Source organism: Perna viridis, chromosome 13 (assembly GCF_037379345.1).
Source record: "Perna viridis isolate PV_CMFRI_1.1 ecotype Kerala chromosome 13, ASM3737934v1, whole genome shotgun sequence".
Taxonomy (NCBI): Eukaryota; Metazoa; Mollusca; class Bivalvia; order Mytilida; family Mytilidae; genus Perna; species Perna viridis.
This window is the reverse complement of record NC_142457.1, coordinates 28,002,686-28,019,812: the sequence shown is the minus strand read 5'-3', so window position 1 is coordinate 28,019,812 and position 17,127 is coordinate 28,002,686. Positions and strand designations below refer to the sequence as shown.

The 17,127-nt window shown below is 32.5% G+C and overlaps 1 protein-coding gene across 2 annotated transcripts in view; it reads right to left on the bottom strand.

Moving 5' to 3' along the window:
• Positions 1-303: 303 nt before the first annotated feature.
• LOC148600201 (protein PTHB1-like) overlaps positions 304-17,127 on the bottom strand; it is a 30,575-nt gene continuing 13,751 nt past the window's right edge. For both annotated transcript variants that reach the window (XM_088559788.1, XM_088559789.1), the window contains 14 exons: positions 15,768-15,949; positions 13,972-14,051; positions 13,359-13,415; positions 12,768-12,870; positions 11,912-12,016; positions 10,834-10,974; positions 10,260-10,355; positions 8,659-8,831; positions 7,172-7,324; positions 6,108-6,290; positions 5,129-5,330; positions 4,233-4,466; positions 3,566-3,657; positions 304-2,043 (listed from right to left, as the gene is read on the bottom strand). In XM_088559788.1, coding sequence (XP_088415914.1) covers positions 3,569-3,657; positions 4,233-4,466; positions 5,129-5,330; positions 6,108-6,290; positions 7,172-7,324; positions 8,659-8,831; positions 10,260-10,355; positions 10,834-10,974; positions 11,912-12,016; positions 12,768-12,870; positions 13,359-13,415; positions 13,972-14,051; positions 15,768-15,949 — 1,798 coding nt within the window. In that variant the 3' untranslated portion in view covers positions 304-2,043; positions 3,566-3,568. The remainder of the gene's footprint in view (positions 2,044-3,565; positions 3,658-4,232; positions 4,467-5,128; positions 5,331-6,107; positions 6,291-7,171; positions 7,325-8,658; positions 8,832-10,259; positions 10,356-10,833; positions 10,975-11,911; positions 12,017-12,767; positions 12,871-13,358; positions 13,416-13,971; positions 14,052-15,767; positions 15,950-17,127) is intronic.

Sequence of the window (17,127 nt, the reverse complement as noted above, 5' to 3'; positions counted from 1 at the left end):
TGGTATGTCAGCCATGTACAACAGTACTCCCAACCGACATGTTCAATGGTATTTCAGCCATGTACAACAGTACCCCCGACCAACATGTTGAATGGTATGTCAGTCATGAACAACAGTACCCCCGACTGACATGTTCAATGGTATGTCAGCCGTGTACAACAGTACTCCTGACCGACATGTTCAATGGTATGTCAGCCATGTACAACAGTACCCCCGACCAACATGTTGAATGGTATGTCAGCCAACATGTTGAATGATATGTCAGCCGTGTACAACAGTACTAATGACTGATGAGAGTTATGATCAAGTCTATCTTTTTTAATGTCCAATTGTAAAATGGTGAATTTATACGTATACAGACATCTATACATGTAATTTGATACTTTTAACATGAATGGATTAAAAAAAGAAAAAAAAACACAAGATAACATTTTGTTTATTACATGTTCATACCATCTTGAAGGGAAATAAATAGGAACATGCAAGAAACAACAGTATTTGAGATATCCATTTTGGTGGTTTGCAAACTTTTGTTAGTTTGTGCATTTCTAACAGAAATTCTCAATGTTTTTACCAGAAGTTTGGCATTATATTGGCAATTTAAATTCATAGTTCAACTAAAACACAAAAACCAAGAAAGTTGGTATCCCACAAACAATAATTTTCCACTGTAGTTGCCCAAGTTTGACAGAAGCTCAGAAATAAGAGGTAGATATAAGATGACAAGAGAAAAGCATACCTATATGTGCTGCCCATATATGGTCAACAACCAGTAAGTTTATAAACCTATAATAAGCACACATACCAATGGTTCAACAAAATATTGCTGGCTAAAAGGAACTAAACTAAGCATTTAAGATAAATATAAAAAGATGTGAGGCAACAAAAATAAAAATTAGAGATTTGATCACAATTGTTCAATTAACAAGAGTATGGGACTCAACTCTTACAAATCATTGGAATGTTTGTATTCAGCATTTTACAACAATCTCATGAAAGCATCAAAGAAACTAGGGCTGATTTCATTCTGTTTCAAAGGAAAGCTTGAATGGCTTTGGTGAAATTGATTATGATACAAATATATCACTGATTTCAAGAGTTATGTCCCTTTCCTTAATCGTTTACATGTATGATCTTTACATAAACTTCAATTAATTACATTAAAATAATTTACATTCATAAATGCAACAGAAAACAGAGATGACCAACTAACTGATACACAGTTGTCAAAAAAATTATTGTATAGAAAATACCAATTTATTGGAAATCTATTCATGAAAATTTACAAATATGTATAAACATCAACATTATCCATAAACAGAAAGTACTCTCTAGGAAAGAAACAAATACAGTGTAATGTGCAAGTAGTTTTTCACGGCGACAATTGACAAAGTTCAAGTAAAACCCATCAATTTCATACAAGACGCATGTAGAAGATGTACTTAATTAAAGAAATAGAATAAACATGATAAAATGACAAATATCGCTTTTTTTGCAGTGGACAGAAAACCATGAAAATTAGTAGCCACGCTAATCGTTTTTATGAAACAGTGAAAATTGATGTAAGTGAACATGTTAACTTGATACATAAGCAACCAAGACAAATTTTATATGTTTACAATAGTGAATTTGGACCCATTTGATTAGCTTCCTCAATGACAATACTTTTTGGAATTCAGAAAACAGAAAATCATAATAATGACAAAAGTTTACAATATCTTATTAAGTAGATGCAAAATGTGAGTACATGTCAAACAAAGAGTTTACAAAAGATAAAAATAAAATTATATATATCACACTTGCTTGACAAATAATCCAAGTACACATCACTATCAATCAGAAGATACACACTAAAGAGACCACAACCATTTCTGTATAAAATTAGCCATCATTTAACAATAAATAATTTCCATAACAAATAAAATCTCTCTTCCAGACCACACTGGACGGTACATTGATCATGATGGACGGGACAAAGTTCACACTGGACGGAATCATAACATTTTGACCACCTCATTGGCACTTGAACACATACAACAAAACCTATAATATAAAAAAGAAAAAAAATGTAGTCAGATTAATACAAACACTGTAATTACATTTTAGTTTTAAGTAGAATTTTTCTGTAATACATCTATTTATATAAATGGAGTCTAAATAAACTACATAGAAAGTATTTAAATTCATTGAAGAACGGGAGATAAACCTTTGATTTGAGTAAAATTTGGTTGCATTGTTAGGGAATTTAAAATTATTTTCTGAGCAATCCATTGTCAATTACAACTTTATACTACTTGACATGCATATGATGTATACATAACATGGGGGAAAAAAATATTTGCAGTTCAGAAGAAAGTATAAGACACCTGTACCTTGAGAAAACCAATTACGACCATTTATTTTAAATGGCGGTGATTTATTGAATGTTCCCTGTATAAAAAATTTCGATAATTCACACTCTCAAATAAATTTGGTAATTTCATTCTCAGACTCTCTTCCACAAAACCGTCATAATACATATATCAATCCGTTGTTCACAAAATTTAAAATTTATGTTGAAAATAGCAAGAAATGATGGGGGAAGTATATACAATAATTAGGATAATCATAAATAACCAAAATATGATTACTAGTGCCAAGAACCCATTAAGATTTAACTCATGTGAAGAACAAGGTCTGCACACTTCTTAATTCTTAACATTCTTTGGCACGCGTAACCATATTTTAGTTATTCTATTTACTCTTTCCAATTAATTATCTTATCATTACCTACACGTACATGTATAATATTGCTGAGTTTCTCTGTAAGAACCAGGCATTGGGTGAAACATGGTATGAAAAAAATAACACCATTTTGAAAGTTTAATTTGGACTGTTTGGACCATCAGAATCAAGGAAAAAAGACAAGATTTTCAACACCATTTGGGTAAATTAAATTAAATTTTCATTGGAATGCACTTAAAATGAAAATTTCAAGGGCAGATAACCTCATTTTTTTTACATTCTTAGAAAAATTTCTGAACAAATCAAGTGAAGCAGAGATCAAAAGTTGGTCTCTTCAAATATATTTGAAGAGACCAATTTTTATATCATACCTACATACCACAGGCAAATGTGCCACATATGATAATCACATGGTGCTCGATTCATATGATAATCATATGACAATCATATGATATTTAACATATCAGTCATATGATTATCATATGATTCTCATATGTTAATTTTGGCTTGAAACATATGACTCATATGTTTGTAAAAAACATATGATTATTATATGGTGAACATGCGATTATCATATGGTGCTCGATTTATATGATAATCATATAACGCAAACCATATGATTCTCATGTGTAGCACATTTGCTTGTGTAGAGAAAGCATCCTTGATTGAAATTATATTGTCAGATCAGTGGGGTTTTTATATGCATGTTTCTGATTTTTCTCATTTTGCCTGATTCTTACAAAAACTTACACTTAATTTCTGAACATGATTCCAGCGAGACTAATGACTAAATGATATCAATAGAAATATATAATCTATTTATAGTCCCACTGGATAATACCTTTTATTCCATTATAGGTTGGCCTGACTCCATATCATCTAAATCGGGTACCATGGCTTCTATTTGTTTCTTCTTCCTTCTCTCATTCATTTCTATAAATAGACAACCAGAAAGACTTGTTTGACTTCTTTTATGAATTGTTTCACTTCATTCATTTTAAGACCATTTACAGCTTGCTTTATGGTGTGGGTTTTGCCCATCATTACAGACTGTGGGGGGACTTGTACAAGTTAAATTATTTGTTGCTTGGCTTTTGGTGGATGACTGTCTCATTGGCAATTTTACCACATCTCCTATTTTTATATTGTCCATTAACTGGTACAAGATGACTTTTAATAATTCTACTTAATGTTTGACTTGTACGTCCTCAGAAAATAACAACTAGGTACGAACCAATAGTGGAACAAAATTCTGTGATTCGACAAGATCCGCAAGTCATTTCTATTTTCTGGTCTGCATTTTTGAGAAAATCATACATTCATTTCAAACTAAATTCCACCAAAGTCCAACGACATGAAAAACTAATACTTGTTATGTGGTCTGTGACGTTTTCTTAATAAGCAATGAAAGTGTGTTTGTTGGGTTTTGGACATGCATGAATCACCTCCTGTTTGATTTTTATAAGGAGGTAGTCCAAGGGTAAGGGGCATTAAAACTGATATAATACCATCAACTTCTGGTCTGTTCTGAGCAGGAAGACCAAGGACAGGTAACTCATCTAACCCTCCGTTCATCGACACCATATCTTGTTCTTTCCGTTTCAGTTTTGACATCCCATACTGACTACCTATCAATGTCTCAGTATTATCACTAGTATCTATATGTCCATTCTCCATAACTGTCTTACTGGTAGCTGATACTTTTGCTTTCTTTTCTTTACGAGGTGAAGGCGCCACATTAACTGAAAGAAACAGATTCACATTTGGTATCATCCCAGACTTTAGCAATCAAAAGGAGATAATTCTAAAACTTATTTCTATCAAAAATTAGTTAATACAAAGTTGTTTATTCAGAAAAGTCTCTCATGTAGGAACTAAGAAAGTGATTTTTAAAAATTTTGTATCCTTTTTGGCATTTTCCATTAGTCGTTGTAAATTGGTCAATATAAATATTCCCTTTATGTTTTACTATGTATGTTGTTTTATACATAAAAAGACAATTAAATGTCCCTATAGTATAGGCTTTAATCATTGTTATATAAAGAATATATCATATAATTTCTTTTTATATGTGAGATATGAAATGTCCATTCTATACAACAACAAAGTTAAGATATCAAAAAACATGGTCATTTTGATTCAACTCACCCACCATAGATACATGTATATTCCCTGTCATCCTGCAGGCTGATAAATTATCTCTCATATCTCTGAACAATTCTGCTTTTAGTTAATATATGTACTTAATAAATTAGTTATTTTTCTTCTAACATCTCCATAATACAAAACTCAATGAAATGAACCTTGTTGGTACACAAGGACACTTCAAATTATTAACCTAAGAACATTACCAATACACAATTTAATGATAAGACAGATATATAGTTTTTATTCCTCCACTTACCAGTGGCATTAGTTGGCAGACCTTCCACAAGGCGAGCACCTTTACCTAACTTGTCTATCATTAGTGCTATATGTTTCTTCACTTTAGTTGTATCCTCAGGCATCTGTAATGGTTGTGGGTTCAGTGTCTGGTCCTTTGCTGCCTTCGCTAAAGTTGTCCGTAACACATGCGTGACAGAGGCATCAACTGACTCAACCCAACCCTGAAAAATAGGAAACAAATGTCTAACAGAAGTCAAGACTGACACAACATAACCCAACTGAATGGACAAGACACGCATAACAGATGCCTCTATATGTAAAATAAATAGCACACCTGTGTCCAAACCTGGACTTAGTCAATCCAATGGCTTAACTAGAGGCAACAACTACAACATGGCTAAACAGATTAACATGAAATTTGACCACCAATAGATCGCATCATGCTGAACACTTTTCCCTGTTGAATTTGGCTATATTCTATTTTTAGTAATGGCGGCCACGTTTTTTGTTCATAATACTCCAATGATTGCAGAATGCTATTTAAATATATCAATAATACACCCCCCTCCTTACATGATTTGTGTGTGTGAGAACTGACTTAGGTGTTCTGAATTGAAATGACTAAGTATAAGCCAGATGCAACTGCACATTATTTGCATTCCTGATAATCATTAAAAACTAATCACTCTAACTTTCATAGCTTATAACCAGAGAAGCTCTGAATAATCCATAAAAGCTGTCATCCTGTTATATGAGTTCAGCTGTACTGTGAAGCTTGGTAAACTGAGCACCTGTCTAAACCAAACCCATTTTAAATTCCAAAAGGGGTTTAGACTTGTTTTGCTGTACAATGAATTAAAAAAAAATTTTGATTCACAGATAACAGCTTCCATTATCTACACCATTGGAGACTACAGCTGATATTGTATTTGACAGAATTTTAAATTAATCCTATCGACATATATATTAGTCCATATTTTATATAACCACCAACTTACATTATCTAGACTATCGGAGACTATAGGTGATATTGTATTTGAAAGAACTTTAAATTCTTCCTCAGACATATTGGTCCATAATTTCATGAGATAATTAAACAACAATGTCCCACTACTCAGACTACAAGCTGCTATCTCCTGAGAGGTTTTGTTATCTTCTATTGCATCAGCTAAATGTAAAATCTGTAATGACAAAAGTTTGAATCAGTAAAATTGAAGATATAGTAAAATTTTCATTATTTTTTTGTAAATTTAAAATCATAATAAATAACAATGTTAAAAAGAATTGCTAAGCATACCCACAAATATACAAAAATGGCAGTGTAATTTTCTGCTTACAGTTGAAATGTGAGCCATGTCCAAAGGTGTTGTAGAGGAATAAAATGACACACACATACCACTACCATATTTCTTAGTTGCTTTGTAACAAGGTACAATAAGCAAAGCAAAATTTTAGAGTATTTTAAATAGTGTATGTTTCAAAGAGGGAATGCAATCGTTTTATTTCAACAGTCAAAATGCATGGACTGCATGACCATATTTTTATTCTTTCTAGTACTGATAGTAATAGTGCAGTGATTTTGTCAATCATCTCATAGACCAAATTTTGTAATGTGGCTATGATGTCATCAACCTTTTTCAATGATTAACTTGTTGAATTTTGAAACTATGATTAAATTATAAGGAATGACTGATATATTTTTTCAGCCTTTTGGAAATAACTTCAATGCCTGCGGTGCAGACTTAAAAATAATTTGCTATGCAGGTTATTTAGTGACCACTACATGATTGAGGTTATTTCTTCATGGACCAAAAAAATATAACAGTCATGAGTGGAAAATTTCGCATTTTTTCTTCAAACACTGGGTGAGGTTATTTTTGCGTAGTGTAATTTTCACAGAAGACAAAAAAGATGAAAAACTCTATTAGGTCGTCTTCAATATTTCGCATGATTAAATTTTGGCGTTCCAACTTTTGACAGCAAAAAGAGAGAAAATTAAACTAAACCATTGTGAAAATAACCACTTATACCATAATCCCTATGATGTATGATAATGAGGTACCTGTCTATATGTGCCCTCTAATAAGGTATCTAAATTCTGTAGTGGTGCTGGAGTTTTATCTTTAAACCGTGTTAACAGTCTTTTCTGTATTGATCTAAACTGTGCAGCTCTCTGTGTCAACATTTCTTTACATCTCTCGGCATTCAGTCGGAACTAAAGTAATAAAATAGATGTGCAAGATTTCATGCAGAATATCACTATTGACCAAAAAAATTGATTTATATACATTTAAGCATTTTACAATGATTTAAATTGCAGGGATTGAATTTCAGAATTTTTTCCACTTACTAAATTCAGCAAGTACTAAAAATTTAAAGTCGCTAAATTTAGGTTTCTTAGGTTATTTCTGGACTTTACCAATAATTCATTTAAAATTCCACTAGCAAATTTTAGGATGTGGAAATAATTGATAATCGCAACTTGCATTCAGCAGGTATTTCCCCACTAGGTAATTCGATCACTGTATTGGAAGGCAGCACAAAGGTTAATCTGACTCTTTAAATCAGAAATACACATATATACATTTCAAGTAGAGATAATGAGGATATTTCAAACAAATGTGTCATTATTGTGATTTTTTCTTTCAAATCTAAGGCTGAGACTACAAAAAAAAAAAAGAAAAAAAAAAAAGAAAAAAAAATAATACAAAAAACATCAGAAATAGCAGAAGTTATTAAACTACAACTTCAATGACCATGCTTATTTAAAGAGCAATCAAGGGAACCAAGGTTATAGCGGCAATCAGAAGAATGCAATCCAGGGACAAAGACCAGACATGGAAAACAGACATACACAACAAAGAACATAAAGTAACTAAAATCATACATACTAGGTAACAAAAGCAAATGAGCAACCCAGACTCCACTAAAAACTTGGAGCATGGACCAGGCGCAGCGGTAGGGTAAGCGCATATTGTTAGAAATATTTTTGTTTTCCAATCATAAATCATACAATTCTGAAAATTAAATGTGACTCTATTCTAAACTGAAGCATTAAGATAAAATACTGAAAATCAACATAATTATGCTTTTATCTCCATATTTCCCTTAAGTACCAGTCCATATAAAATTCAGACACTGTCTATATTAAGGTGATTCATGTTGAAGAAAACCCCACCAATTTGACAATGCTTTTTCAATCTACATATGCTCTATTTTTATGTAACAGTTGTCCTTTCCATATTCAGATCTGTACTTCTGAGAAAATCATACATTAATCTCCCACTAAAATCAACCAAATCAAACAAAATCAAGAACCATAACTCTTGCAAAGTGCTAATTTCATGAACAATCTATATCAATTTCACAAGCGCAACATTCAAATGAAAAACAAAGACTGGTTATGTGATCTATAGCGGCTTCTAAACAAAAAGTAAACGTGAATTTGGTGGGTTTTTGACATGCATGAATCACCACCTGTCTGATTTTTATAAAGACTGATATTTAAATGAACATACAGGTATATGCATACCTAATTAAAAACATTACCTCAAAATGTATATCAATCAGATCAAAATATTCCTGTAATGGCACTGTGCCTGAGTAATAGATAGAGAAACCTCCCGTCTTTCCTTTATTGTAGTAATTATTCAATCGACTAGACAGTTCCTTAGCTATTAACCACATTGCTTCAAACTTATCTGACTGTAATCTGTATCTCTCTGAAAGTACAAGTTTTAAAACTTCACTTTGTGTACAATATTTTTCCAAAATGACTGAAGGATATTTTCTGTTTCCACACAACATATAAAACAAATAAAGATTGAATCCTATTGCATCTGAAGTGTACTGTTTTCTTTTTTTAGTAGCTGAATGAATCTTCACTTTAGGAAAATGATGAACCATGATCCAATAGGAAAGCTTGGCTTTCCTTTTTAGTTTATAATTTGCTGTAACTAGAGGCTCAAGAGAGCCTGAATCGCTCACCTGGTTAACCATTTGCTTATTTGAAAAACTTGAAGAATGAGACAGGCTAAGTTAAAATCAACTAAATTGTCAAATGCATGAAATGCTTTTAATAGCATTTTCATGACCTGAACCAGAATTTTGCTAAAGGCAACAATTTTTGTATTATTTTCAAAAACCTGTCTTCAGACCCCTATTTTATTATAGGTAGCCATATCTATTCACGGATTAAAAAATCACAACAGTCATTTTGAGCACAATACACTAAAGAACTATTATGCTTATTTACATTCAATGATCTTAAAAGGTTTAGGGAAGATTTTCAAAGTTGTACATGTGGAAAAAAAAAAAAAAAAAACAATAAAAAAACTTTCAGGGGTCGTAACTCCTACATCAGTCAATGAATGGTTTTGAAAATTTCGTCATAGGACCTTCTCAAGATGATTAACAATTTTACCCATGACAGAAATGTGCTAAAGGCAATGGTTTTTGAGTTAATTGTAAAAAACTGCCTTCTGACCCCTATGTTCTATTTTTAGTAGCAGCAGCCATTTTTTTTCATGGAACAAAAATTACAACAGTCATTTTGTGTGGGATACCCTTAGGAACATATATGCCAACTTTCATTGAATTCTGTGCAATGGATTTTGAGATAAGATTTTCAAATTTGCACTTGCTAAAAATGCAAAAAAAAATGTTTCAGGGTCTGTAACTCCTACATGAGTTGATGATTCATTTTGAAAATTTCGGCATAGGTCCGCCTCATGAAGCTGAACAATATAACCCATGCCAGAAATTTTCTAAAGGCAAATGTTTTTAAGTTATTTGTCAAAAAAACTACCATCTGACCACTATGTTCTATTTTCAGTAACGGCGGCCATGTTTTTCATGGATCAAAATTCCCAACTGTCATTTTGTGCAAAACTCCCTAAGGAACAGTTATGCCAAGTTTAAAACCTGTCAGTCTAGTAGTTCCAAAGGAGAAGACGACGACAACGGACGCCAAGTGATGGCATAAGCTCACTTGGCCTTTGGCCAGGTGAGCTAAAAATGATTTTCATCTATGTATTCAATCAATTTTTGTTTTGACAATATGTGAGATTTTGAAAAAAGAAACAGGCCCAAACGGTTTTGTGGGATTAAATGGCAAGGATATTTGGTAACAAACAGCAACTATGACTTACGAGAGGTTTTGGAGGCAAGTACTGTTACTATTGGTCCACCATAATATTGGAATCCTAAAGCAGCTCCCTGTCCTCCAGCGTTTTCACCTAATAGTTCTGTAAAATACAATAGGTATATCTACATACATAGGAAACCTGTGTAATCCTTAAATTCAATTCAGTACAGATTCAACTAAGAATGACAGTGATAAGTGATATTTTTCGTCAACTTTCTTAAGGAGGTAGACCTAGGAAGGGACATAACTCTAGAAATCAGTGATATGTTTGTATCATATTCAATTTAACCAAAGCCTTTCAAGCTTTCATTTGAAACAGAATGAAATCAGTCCAAGTTACTTTGATGCTTACATGAGATTGATGTAAAATGTTGAATACAAACGCTCCAATAATTTGTAAGAGTTGTGTTCCTTACCGTAGGTCTACTTCCTTTAAAGGGTAAACATGTCTTGCTTCTTGCAAGATCATAAGTATTAGTTCAATAAACAGAATTTTTTAACTTCTAATATGCTACAAATATTTGAATTAATAACTTTTAATGATATGGTATATTTCTGATTTGTGATTGGACATTTACCTGGGAATATATCATTCAAGTTAGCAGGAGGTTTATTGGTGTCTAACGTCACTTTATACTCAGCCGTCTTCACAGGTAGCACTGGTTTAATGACTAACTTCAGCGGCAGCCTTATTGTGGCTGTAGCAACTCTTGGGGCACCTGTCAAAAATATTGTCATACATTAGCGCATATCAGTGAGTAACTTATTGTGGCTGTAGCAGCTCTCGGGGCAACTGTCAAAGACATTGGTGTACATAAGTGTATATAATATCAGTGAGTGCCTAAGTAATCTTAAATCATTTTGAATGTTTTGTAAATTGATTAATCTAAACAATTTAAATTTTTTTTTCATTAATCACTAACAGCAGTGTAAACAAAAGAAACTAGAACAGATTTTAACGTTACGGGGGAAACACACACTTTAATAGTCACTTTATGTAGATACCCTTTCAGTAACAAGTAGTATCAATTATTTTTCCACTTGAGACATTAAATTAGGATTTCAACATGTGAGCTCTAGAGTGTGTAGGTAGGTTGTGAGAAAAAAACTACATTATTCACACCCATTCATTAAAGAGTGACTTTTCAATCACTAGCTTAGAATGGGTAAAAGTTAGATCCAAAAAAAAACCAATAAGGTCATTATAAAATGAAAAACAACCATTTAATTTGTATCAAGGCTTAATGAAAAATGGTATACTGTTGTTTCATTATTATTTGTAGGGTACCAAATTCCATGTTTTCCCTAGATAGTCTAGAACCACAAAATTAAAAATTCAATGAACAATAATCTCTGTGGATAAATGTTAAAAGAATACCTAAGTGGTAATAGAAAATGAATTTTCTTCTGACATCCTTAAGGAGGTAGACCTAGGGTAAGGGACACAACTCTTTAAATCAGTGATATGTTTGTATCATATTCAATTTAACCAAATTTCATTTGAAATGGAATGAAATCAGTCCAAGTTACTTTGATGCTTACATAACATTTATTTAAAATGCTGAATACAAAGATACAAATGATTTGTAAAAGTTGCTTCCCTTCCCCTAGATCTACCTCCTTAAACTCTGATGTCAAAGCCAATACAATAAATACCTGAAGCACTGGTATAGTTAGCTGACACTGATGCCACAATGTCCGGTGGTAAAGCTTTGCCTTTGATAAAGAATGATACAAAGTTCTCAGAGGGTTTACTGGGATCTGAAAAGGAGAACAAAATTTGTCATTCACAAAAACATGTATATCATATTAGATTTATATTGTATTTGGTCAAGGATTTTGTTTGAAAATAAAAACATATTTTTGTACCCCATATGTATATATTTGTAAAATTTAGGAAAAATGTTTAATTCAATTAAATGCAATTCAATTATGAAACCATTGTAGAAACTTGGTTCAAAACAAAGCATTGGTAAAAAAGATTTGAAGTGTAAGTATTCGTAAGAATCGGGCAAAATGGGAAAAATCAGAAACATGCATGTCAGAACCCCACTGATTTGAGGATGAAATATCACTCAAGGATACTTTCTCTATTTTAAAAGACCATAATTTGATCTCTGCATCACTGGCTTTGCTCATAAAGTTTTCAATAGAATGTTATAAAAATGAGGTTTTTGACAGATTTATCTGCCCCTGAAATGTTCATTTTTTCAGTGCATTTGAATGAAATTATAACTCAATGGTCCAGCACGATATGGAAAATCTTGTCTATTTTCCTTGATTCTGATGGTGCAAATAGTCAAATTACACTATCAAAATAATGTTTTTTTTCATACCATGAGGTGCTGTCTGATTCTTACAGGAACTGACACTTAATTGACCAAACTACTAGATATCAATATTGTAATAAGCAGGTTCATAGAAATATTTTTTTTAAATCTGGTAGAACCAAAAGGAACTAGTCAAAGGTAATCATTAACCAGAAACATGTAAGTCATTTCAATACACATACCAACACTGGGTACCTCTAGAGAAATTTGATTACAGGCAAGCGGCCATGATGCATGGATAAGGAGTTTCACGTTTTCTAATGTCATGCGAGACTTCAACTGGATCTGAAAAAAAAACAATCATTACTATTTAAGATGAAGGCAAAATTGTGTTGAAAGCCATTTAGGGTTCTTCCATTTAAAGTTATGAGGTATCAAGGGAAGGCACTTTTTCACCTGGGGAGTCACCCATAGAAGTTCTACTGATGTTTTGTTTTAAACTTTGTATTTTGTCAAGAGACCCTTAACACTCACCCATAAACGAAGAATAAAAGTGCCTTTCCCTCTCTTCCTCATATGTTTTATGTGGACCAGGGCCCAGTTTCATAAAAAATCTCAATTTGAGATTTTCCTCAAATCCTTACTCAACTCAAAATTTGTCCAGTCAAATCAATTGTAATTGAAGATTTGAGGAAATTCTCAACTTGAGATTTGTTTATGAAACCCAGGCCCGCCTTAGACATTTATAGTTTATTGTGACTCTTGTGTTATTGACAAGAATTTGATAGAGTTTTATTGAAGAAATCATGATACTAAAACACAGATAAACTTACCCTGGCAGATATGGATGGAATAGGATCATTGTCCTGGAATTCTACACCACTGGCTTTCTGAAAGATACATTACAAAATCAGTAACGAACCCATTTTCATCTCTTATCTCAACATTTCTGATTTATAGAAAGGGAAATTTGAGGAAATTATAATTTTCTCTTTTTTTTTTTTTAATCCATACCAGGTATGTGTTGCACCACAGACAAATTATCTTCAATCATGAAAAGTTTCATTAATATACAAATGTATTCTTTATCAAAACAATGAGTAGTTAAAGGCAATGATAAAAAATTCAAATTCATAAAACCTGACCTTGACATTAATAGGAATCCAGATTTGTCCCAAAATTAAGTTCCATGCTTCATCAAAATATTTTTTCTTCAGAATAATATTAAGATTGGCAGGTGTTCAGTCAGGTAACAAGATCAAAGTTACAACTTCAATGTTAAGGAGTCAAAATGTAAGATTGTTATTATCTATTAAATTTTGGAATAGCTTGTGAACTTGTCAATACTGGATCTTATTCTAGAATGAGATAGAAAAAATTATAATAAACTAAATAAAAATTTGTAGAAGGGCACATTTAGTGGTAGAATCTCAGTAAATAACTTACCGACATTTCATCAAAGTCAGGGTTGGTTGACACAGATATTGTCAGGTCATCATCTTGTTGCTTCAGGTTTGGCATTATCACTAAAATATACAACATTTTATGATCCTGAGAAAAAGATTGCATTATACTGATATTTCATTTTATTCGGAATATCATATATACAGTAACATAGCAGCACACAATTTATATTATACTCATAATATGATTTTAGGCTATGCCTAGGATGGACAGAGCTCATTTTTTGTTACAGTGCACCGCCACGTTGCTATGGGAGAAGTTTCCTTCAGTGAGAAGAATGTGAGAGACTTTCTTCTGGGAAAGCTTAATACAATACTACACAGCCAATAATTTCAAAATTATTGTTTATGTAATACATAAGTAAATACAATCAAACCTCGGTAGCTCAAACTCCAAGGGACCATTGAAATGTGTTTGAGTTATCAGGAGTTCAAGAAATTGAAGTTTGTGTATTTCCGGATTTCTTTCCTTGCCAGTCCAAGTTTGACTTTATCGTTTGAAATTTATTACTTCCTACGAAGTTGTGTTAGTTCGTGGATCTTTTTCATTAGCTTTCGGAAGATTATGTTGGTTTGTGGTCATTAAAAATGCTGTGTTCGCTTTTAAAAACATTTATAGTTCGAGTTACTTTGTCAATAACTTGTTTTCATCCAATTTTCTTTGATGCTTTCATCATACCAACTTCTGAACATTCTCGAACTGCAATCAGTACTATGTTAAGATCAATACTACCTAATTAGTGATGACTTAAGTATTACCTGTAATTAACTAAAATGACACTGATTAATGATAGGGTTTCAGTTTTTCACACCCTTTATTACCCAAGCTGACAAAATAGCTGACGAGTTCGAGTTAGTGAGGTTTATTCTCTGAGATTCATTACCGAACAGAATGATTAGTCAGTTCGCATGTTGGAGAAATCCAAGTTTAATTTTATTGATTATATAGGAGAAAATTTTGGTACTTTATATTGTATTCGAGCCATCTGAATTCGAGCGAGTGAAGTTCAACTGTATAAAATCTTATCCATCAGCGTATTAAAAGACAAAACAGTGCCTCCACACTCACACAATCGTCTACTTCTGTGTTGACAAATTTCTTCACTTCTGTCAAAATATTTTTTAGCCATTCATAGTTCTGATCTGACACTTTGTCCACATAAAATGCCATGTATTGAATCAAGCAGCTAATACCTAGTATATCATGATATGTATTTTTATGATTCTGTCTGCAGTTCATTTTAATTGGTACTGACATTCATTTTATTTGTTTCCAAAATGACTTCTTCTACTCAATGTTTTAATACCTAATGTATACAGTAATTGTACTCTGAATGTCTGCATAAAATTTCAAGTGACACTAGTGTTACTTTACTGACACTTGTACCGAAAATTCTATAACTACTACTTGTACATGTACATGTATAAAAAATTGCTTCATTTACACGTATTAATCATTTGATTACCTAACGTAAGTTGTAGACAGATTAAAAAAGTCTTAAGAAAATCAAAGACATGGGCATCCTTAGGTATCAAGGCTGATTTTACAAGGTCATCAAACAAAAGGGAAATTGGTAAATTCGGAAATAAATAAACAGTAAAAAAAGAATTGTAGCAGTAAAATCTTGATTTCAATTAGCAGAATTCCGCTAAAAAGAGGGAAAAAAATCATCGTTGAGGTATAATGGTCTGTTTGTATGTTACAGATATGGTGCAACCCTGGCATAGATTACCATAGGTATGCATTGAACCAACAACCATTTATCTCTCATTTCTTACCAGATTTGTGTGCTGACTTTTTGATTCTTTGTTGTAACATAGCCATTTCTCTGTCCAGTTCATCATAATTTAATTCCCTAGCTTCAGCAGTTGGTGGTATAAACAACGCAGGGTCAGTACCTAAGTATGAACATTCTAATCTCCCTTTGTCACTCAGGGATACTATCACACCCTTCAAGTTCCTGTGGAAATATACATTCTTATTTCAACAGTTTATATGAAATAACCAGGTTTGGGTAAGTTTACACTTTAAGTGTAAATTACTGTAAATCAACTTATTTTGTAAAGACCAATCAACTTTTATAATGTCACAATACCAAACCAGGATTTACAAAATAACCTAGTTTGTTCAAAGACATGCAGTCAATCAGAAAACTTGCTACAAATCAAATTAATTAGTTCTTTGATAGTAAAAGTCGAAGTCTGTACTACTTTCACATGTTGTGTATTGAATTTTGATTACAGATTGAACGCACTATTAACCTATATACACCAAACCCTTTATCAAACAAATCCCTCAGTCTAAAAGCGGTTTGGTTTAGACAGCTACAGATTGATGGAAAAGGAAACCTTTTGGCCAAAACCATATAACAAAAGCGATGACTTTTCATTCCTTGTTGTAAACTTTCCTTCCATCTGTGACAACAACCCTTCAGCATCTGTGTATGGAGATTTCATATCACAACTCATATGTTACACCAGAGCTTGCCAAAACTACGCAGACTTTTTGTACTGCACTACACTTCTAACTATAAGCTTCTGGAAAAGGGTTGTATTGCTACAAGATTGTAGTCATCACGACAAATGTTTTATGGTGGTCATCATGAACTTGTGGATCATTACTGTGTCCCATCTGCACCATAAGAACTGATTTGGAAGTGTCATAATTTTAATTTGCACTCTTTTGTCTACCTGGACTCGTCTTTTTTAGGAGCAGCTCTGCGGGTATTTTGAGACAAGCTGAGAACACTTACCCTAACTGTTCAACCGGTCCATGCACACAGTTTTTAGTGGAGTCCGAGAAGCTCATTTACTTTTGTTGCTTTATATGTATTATATTGGTTACTTTATGTTCTTGGTTGTGTGTGTCTGTTTTCCCTGGATTACATTCTTTTGATTTCCGCTAGAATCTTGGTTCCCTTGACTACTCTTACAATGAAAACAATACTCAAATCAACTAGACCTAAAGACCAAACACAAAAAGCTTGTATTCTTGATGAACCTTGTCACCTTAATAATGCAAAGTATCACCTACACTGAAATAAATATTTCAACTAAGATACCGTGGCTAACCTTACCCCATCTTATGTAGATTTTGTCATATATCTAACTTGTTATACAAATTCCAATGTAACCTTAA